Here is a 7,700-nt window from a genome sequence, read left to right as displayed (position 1 = left end):
AAGACTATTTTCAAATAATTCAAATGGTCAAAGTGATTTAGGTTGGCATAAGTCCCCGTTCTTCATCACAAAAGACCTTGTCACTTGAACCCAGTGGTTTCCTTTAAGATGAGAATAAAAACTCCTCACTTTGTCTCATCACATAAATAAAAGCCCAAACCAATGGCATCTTTGCTCAGTTCTCAAAGCAGCATGTGAAAACCATGAACAATCGGCTTCAAGTCTCACAAGATTCGACAGCATCCACCCAGACTGGTTGTGTGCTTGGTGAATATCCAGAAGCGTGCTTCACCTCTTGAATCTGTCTTTCTAGAGTCTGGTTGCGGTGATACATTTCCAGATAACTAGCCTGTATCTCCTTTTGGTACCTCAGTACTTTGTTCTTTTCCTCCTTCCAAACTTGCCTCTCAGTCTCAAAATCCAGGATCTGTGCCTCATTCTGGCGCCTCTCTAACATCAATTCAGCCCTCAGCCTCTCTATATCTATGGCCTCCGAGGTTTCCTTTGGAGTCCGAGACTTTGAGTCCTCATTTTCAGAGCACAGACCGCTACCTGTCACCTTTGACAACTCTTCTTGTGTCTCCAAAGCCCTGAGCCGCATAGTGAGCTCTGCATTCTCTTTTTCTTTCTCCTTTGCTACAGCTTTTGACTCTCGCAGTTGGGTCTTCAGAGTGAGGACTTCCCCTAATTTCTGTGAAATCTCTGCTTGAGAGTCCCGTAGCTGTTGCTTGAGAAGTGAAATCTCACCCGCCTTCTGAGAGATCTATAGAGAAGAATGCACAATCTATTTAGTGGTAGGCATGGAAAGCAAGAACTTTATATAGGTTGAACTTGATGGACTTTGGTCTTTTTTCAACCTTATGAACTATGTTACTATGTAACTTAGGTAGGAGGCATAAGACATTGCTTGGCACTATGGAAGAATTGCATTTTTCTTTTTATAAATAACCCCTGTTGCTTTATTACTATAGCAACTCTTGAAACGCTCCTGCTGCTGGATAATTTGACAGTTTCATGTAATGGTAATACCACTTTTCAAACATTACACCAAAATGTTATCTTTTTCCTCTTCACTGATTCATTCAAATAAAGGCTGGCCAATTGCAGTGTTCCTCAATCTCTAAGACTTCATCTTAAAGCTTGCTTGACATTATAAAAATGACAAGGTGTCACTGCATTGCACTAGACATTTAAATTACAGAAGTGGTATATTGTATTAGCATAGTCCACGAATAGCATCCCTGACAGCATGTGTATAGGTAGCATTATGGTGAAGACCATAGGGGATCGTAGGCACACACGCCACTCTCAGCAACATTATTCCACCCTGTTTGTGGATGACAGATCAATTTTAACATTACCCCTCAAAATGTACCATATTATTTTCAACTCGCTATCTATGTCAAATATGCCTACACGGTAAACCTGATGCTCATTCAGTCTTACAGCCTATTGTTTTCCAAAATTGCAATGAAACTGAACCCTCCTGTAAATCACACAGTCCTCATCTGTTATAGCAGAGGCATACACTGGTTTTGCAAACACACATATCATGCATTATCTTCCAGTGTATGTAGAATTATATTAAATGCTGGGTTCACTATCAGTCTTCATAATAAACAAACCTTATTTCATGTCTCTTCAATCAAATGCCCTAAGCAAAGCAGACCGTAATATTGTGGCACCCTGACAACCACTTATGTTATAGTATGTTATTGCACAATAACCCGTAGATTATATCCGTATTTCTGTGCACGTCTCTGCGTATGGAGCTACATACCTCCCACTTGGACTCCTCTAGTTTGGGGTTCAAATTATCGGTCTGGGACTGTTTTTGCCTCAGTCCCTCATATTCCCCTCTCAAGGAGCTGAGCTCCTCCTGCAGACGCTTCTTCTCCTGCTGCACCTTATACAGCTGCAACTGCAGGGCTCGTTGGCTGCGCAGGGCCTGCTGGGAGATCTGCTGGAGCTTTGACATGTACATCTGCTTTAGTTCATCTAGTTCTTCCATCCACAGCCGACGCTTGTCCTCAAACACCTGTTGGCAAGGTAGAAAGTGAGCAAAGAACACACTTTAGTAACATGGGTTCCTGACACATTGTGGGGTGAAAACAAATGGGATATTCCCCAAAGCAAAAAAGAATCTACATAGAATTTAGGAGCAAGAAAGAACATTTTAGTAGTCATACATTTTGTTTGGACTCGAGGCGATTTCTATATGTAGTTGCACAGAGATTTCTATATGTGGTTTCACAAAATGTTAGAGGGCCAGTAATAACATTTTAGGAAGACAATTAATGAATAGCAAAGAAACAGAACAGGCCCAAACTTTACACAATTCCAGTTACCATTCTTACCTTACAGGAAAAAGTGATTGAGCAAACTGTGTAATTTATGAAAAAATGATTAAAATAAATAAATAAATATATATATATATATATATATATATATATATATATATATATATATATTGTATTATGGTATATGAGAAGAATAAGTGTGTACGTAATAGATATAACTTTACATATTTTTCTTTGTTGGCCAGCAAAAGGCATCAACCTCTCTCTCTCTGGCTAATACTGCTATATCTATTTTTCTAACACACACACAACATGAGAAAAATACACGTCACTCATCTTTAAATTTGCATTTATATGAAATGTTATAAAAGGGAGTGCGTTACTCTTCTAAGGACATTATTATTAACCTTTTTTAGTTGCTGTGTAGTTCAGTTAACTAAACATCTACAATTATTGAATCTTGTTATACTGGTCAAAATATTGATATACAAGGAAGACGCACCACTGTGAGCACCAGGAGGAGATGAGTTAAGGGGATGAGTCTTGACTAATCACAAAATGCATACCCCCACTGCATTCTTGTTCTTTAATCTTTTTCTCCTACTAAGCTCCTGCCCTACAAATATTCAGCCTCCTCCACACAGACCCTCTTTAAATCAAGTGTTTCTGCTATCTCCCAATTCCAGAGGCCAGGTATGATGACCGAGATACAGTACAGACAGTAATCCTGTTAGTTATCCGGTGACTTTGTTATAGCAACCATCAACTCCCTTGAGTAATGAATTTGTAGGAGGTCTCTATTACCTGGGAGGTGGTTTTTAATGTTGGAGTCAGGAGAGCAAGGCAAAAGGCTATGCTCACCAAAATGAAAAACATTTGGATAACATTTTTTCAACAGTGCTATTCAGCTTTTAAAAAGCAAATCCACATGATCCAGAAGTTGAACTACTCACTGTGAACCTTTCACCTTCAGATTTTTACACTGGCGTAGGTTTCACCTGTATGTAACCATTGGCTGTGAAGATCCACAGATTTTCCCGTTAAAGAGCCTTCTTTAGGTATAGTTATCTATGTAATCACCAACCTGAGTAAAAGGATCCTCGTTGTCATTTGGGTTCCTTCTCATTTGCCTCAATTCCCCTCCTTTCTCATTGAGTTTCTCCTCCAGTTGCTGAGCCACATCCTCAACGGACTGAGAGTACTCATATGGTGGTGGAGGCTCCCCTGAGCACTGTAGACGGCTCAATGTGGCCATGCTTTTGCAGGAGAGTGAGGCTTTGTCACCAGATGTCATGTCTCGCATTACCCGGGAAGCTCGATCCAAAGATCCTCCTATATGGTTGATGTGTCCCATAGAAGCACTTATCTGACCCCTTGCTACGCTAAATCCTGGACTGTAAGTGTTATAACTGTTTATTGAGTTTTGCCTGGAGTCAGAAAGGCTCTCCACCTCTTCGTCATCACGTTCTTTTTCCTGGTGATTAATATAGTGGTTATTTGACTTTAGTGGTCCATGATGGGGTTGGGTACTCATACTGCCCAGAGTGTTCAGGCTGCCGTTACTTTTAGATAATTTATGGCCACCAGATGAGCACAAACTCTGCATGGACATGAAATTCTTCACATTTGATGGCTTCAAAGCAGAAGGTCCAAAGCGAGACTGCAAAGATAAAGCTTGTTTAATTAGGGGCAAGTTACTTGTAGTCATCTTCACTTAGAAAAAAGGGGGAGTTTTATTGACTTGAGAGTAGCCCAGTACTAAAGGATGTAAAATAAAGGTGTTGCCGCTATTAAGATCCTGATGAGTGTTTTACATCCTTTGCGGTTATGGCGAATAAGTTACAACTTTACACTATTTATTGTTGAATCTCCATTCATTGGTGTCCTGTCTGCTTCACAAAATTGCCGCCCCCCCTTTCCATCATCTACCCTTCCTCTCCCTCCCTCCCTATTATCTACCCTTACCCCCCCCCCCCTTGTACTTACCTTTCAGCAGTTCTGCGGCGAGTCTCCCTGTTCGGTCTCGGTGCCGGCTTGTAATGCTGAGCAGCGGAAATGAGTTAATCTTCCGGAACTCAGCATTACAAGCCGGCACTGAGACCGAACAGGGAGACTCGCCGCAGAGGAGAGAGAGAGAGAGGGGTGCCGAGCGGGTACTGACGGCTTGGTAAGCGAAAACCACTCGGCGCCCCTTTCTCTCTCTCTTTCGCTTTAAAAAAAAAAAAAAAAAAAAGGCACTTCAAAAGTGCCGCCTGGAGCGGTTGCCCCACTCGGCTCCATTGTCGGGCCGGCCCTGTGGGCAACACAATACTTTTGGAATACATCCTGCCAAAGGATATATACCCAGCAATGTAAACCCTTCTCCAATACATACCTTGAAAGGAAAATAGGTATATTGATTTTTATAATAAATGTTTTTGAAATAAAACTATTGTTACATAATAAATTATGGTCTATCACTCGGCAAGTCAGCAATCGCTATAGGTATATACTATATAACTAAAAGGTGTGTGTGTATATATATATATATATATATATATATATATATATATATATATATATACTGCTGTTCCTATGTAATAATGGTATTTGATGGTGATGCATACTTACAAGCAGCTCCGCTCCGAATACATGGGCACTGGTGTGAGATAATGAGTATACTTTGGTATATGCACAGTAACTGAATATCGGTATTGTGTATGTGTAGCTGCCAGTAGTTGTTGGAATTTTTCCACTGGCAAGTATGGTGACGTGAAAGCTGAGGGTAGGGATGAAAGCAACAGTCCCAAGCTAATGTATATCAGGGGTAATTCGTAAAGGCTAATTCTGGTGAAGCAAGGACTGTAACAATCAATGGTTTACCATATTTTCAAATAGCTATCGATTATGCACAGCAAAAAGATTCAATGTCGAAGAGGAGCAGAATGAATGCAGTAACTATGGTTTTTGAGTGTAAATATTAATAAAATACATGTCTTGGCTTTACTCAAGGCTTCAGCACACATACTCCTTGCCTACTCCACTAATCTGCTGAGCAGACATTACACATCTGCCTTGAACTGTGGGTTCTAACAATGTGCCTTTTTATTCCCCTTCCAATAGTTTAGTTCTTGTAACCAATGCTGAAGCCTTATTTTATGAAAATCACTGGGACTGCAATTTTGCATTGATTTACAGGGATTAAGTAATCCATGCCATTGTGTTATGTGCTAGTTATGCCAATCCTTTGCAGTTTCCTGTAATTGTCTTTTCTTCTCCCCTGGTAAAGTGGCTATATAAACTTTGTCCAGTCCCAATAAAGTGCGTTCTCTTGCATCCTAATTAGAGTGTCGTGGCATGATTGGTGGGACAGTTCTTAGGGAGACCCTTTTTCCCCAGTTACAAGGAAGGCGACAGCGATTTTCCCCCAGTCCCCCTTACAGTTGTCCTTTGGACATAAAGTATTGCTAGTCCAGGGAATGGATACTATTCTTAGGCACATGACATGTATCAGCATGGACTCAAAACATAATTTACCACAGCATTCAATTTCAGAGCCAAATTATGAGAATTACAGTTCAGTATCCTGTTCTCCAAAATGCAAAGGAAACCTGCTAAGGTTGGCCCTGCATATGATCAATGAAGTCCGGAAGTTGAAATACTTAATCTCACCTGTCGGAGTAATATAGCAGAGACTATGGGTTATTGAGGATGGCTGGGGTCTATACATAACCATTGAGGACTAAGCCTATACATCTAGTGCCGTAATTTAAAGATTAGGTACTGACCTTTTCATAGCGTCCTCTCTCAGGGAGGGATGTCTTGCTAAAATCCGTGCCCCGTCGATCTTTATGGTATGAGACAGGGTACTCATTCTCCCCGCCATCCACACTGTGCTCCCTCCTGAATCCCACCCCCGATGGGAATTTCTTTGCGTTTCTGCTGTCTTTCTTTGCCATGTTCAGATAACTCAGTAGCTCTCTCTGTTGCAGCCCCCTCTTCAAGAAGTTTCCTGGACTGTGGGAATCTTGAAGGGGCCGGAAATCCAATTTAAAATCTTCAGGCGAGAGGTCGTGCTTCTCAATCAAACTACCCACGCTACCCATGTCGTGCTTGTAGGAGACAGAGTCAGGGGTGAAAGACTGGAAGCTGGGGTGGTTCCCAGTGTTACAGGTGAGACTGACTGTCTGTGCAGCTGCCATGAAGAATTAACAGGTGCCTTGGCGAGTCTGCATAAAAAGACAAAATAAATTAATAAATACATATATAAGGCTATTTTAACTCTGATTATGTGTCCACCATCACCATGTCTACTCCTGCCTAGGACTACCATCATGAATTATCAGGCCAGTATCAATTTAGACATCGTGCCCCACACCTTGTTAGAAAAGTAAACAACTGCCGGACTGGGCCTCATATTTTTATTTATTTTTTTATTTATATAGCGCCAACAGTTTACGCAGCGCTTAATACAATACATATATTCAAGGGATATGACAAGACAAGAATTGACAGACTAAGACAAACCGATACGATAGGTGGAGAGAGCCCTGCGCGCAAGCTTACAATCTTGAGGGAATGGGGTGACAAACATAAGGCACAGAGAAAAGGTGAGAGGTATTGTGGGGGTTGTATCAATGACAAGGAAGTTCTAGCAGCTAAGATGGTGCGGCTTCTCTGAAGAAGTGGGTTTTTAGATGTTTCTTGAATGTTGGGAGGGAGGGAGAATGCTGAAGCTTCTGTGGAAGTAGATTCCAGAGATATGGGGCAGCTTGAGTGAAATCTTGTAGACGGGAAAAGGAAGAGGTGATGAGTGAGGAGGAGAGCCTTAGCCCATGGGAAGAACGTAAGGATCGAGTAGGAGAGTATTTGCTAATGCTGTCAGAGATGTATGGAGGAGCAGTATTATGGATGGCCTTATATGTCAGTACCAGGATTTTAAGCTTAATTCTAAAAGTAATTGGGAGCCAGCGGAGGGTTTTATAGAGTGGGTACTCATACAGCCGTACATGTTGGAATCCCATGATAGCGGCTTTGCTCATGTCTGCTTCTCCCCTAGATTTTATTACCCGCAATTTACTATCTGTGAATACATTATTCTAATCTATTGCTCACTGTCTAATGTTGTTGTTTTTAACGTTGAAACAACTGAAACATTTCAGCAAATACAGTGTAATGGCCTGTCATCAATATAACATCCCTGTCCTCACAATGGCCTTTTTTGTTACACTTTCAAGTATTGCATAGTGCAGCAATAATTATTTTTTTTCCTAGAGGAAGACATGAGATCTGAGATTGTTCTACATAGCACAGCTGAGTCACCAGAAAGACATGTTCCCGTAATAGAACTTCAGACAGTATCTGGCAACCACCAGCTGGAGGGGGGAAAGATGCAGGTGTGTGGAACAATGCATCTAAAAA

General features: G+C 41.2%; 1 protein-coding gene across 1 annotated transcript; it reads right to left on the bottom strand.

Annotated features, from left to right (window-relative positions):
• Window positions 1–217: 217 nt before the first annotated feature.
• Window positions 218–6,385, bottom strand: LOC149299678 (NEDD4-binding protein 3-A-like). Its single transcript, XM_089486002.1, has 4 exons — window positions 6,068–6,385; window positions 3,385–3,960; window positions 1,781–2,038; window positions 218–763 (listed from the first exon to the last, which is right to left on the bottom strand). Exons 1-4 carry the CDS (start codon window positions 6,383–6,385, stop codon window positions 218–220), a joined length of 1,698 nt encoding a protein of 565 aa, XP_089342128.1.
• Between the last annotated feature and the right edge of the window lie 1,315 nt (window positions 6,386–7,700).

This window comes from Sceloporus occidentalis, unplaced genomic scaffold (assembly GCF_023333645.1).
Source record: "Sceloporus occidentalis isolate IW3139 unplaced genomic scaffold, rSceOcc1.0.p SCAF_28, whole genome shotgun sequence".
In the NCBI taxonomy this organism is placed as follows: Eukaryota; Metazoa; Chordata; class Lepidosauria; order Squamata; family Phrynosomatidae; genus Sceloporus; species Sceloporus occidentalis.
This window is presented reverse-complemented; position numbering and strand designations above follow the sequence as displayed.

Coding starts and splice junctions, on each gene's coding strand:
- LOC149299678 (XM_089486002.1), bottom strand. CDS start 6,385: ATGGGTAGCGTGGGTAGTTTGATTGAGAAGCACGACCTCTCGCCTGAA. Junction 3,961..6,067: donor AGAGAGGACGCTATGAAAAG/GTCAGTACCTAA, acceptor TTATCTTTGCAG/TCTCGCTTTGGACCTTCTGC. Junction 2,039..3,384: donor ACGAGGATCCTTTTACTCAG/GTTGGTGATTAC, acceptor CCTTGCCAACAG/GTGTTTGAGGACAAGCGTCG.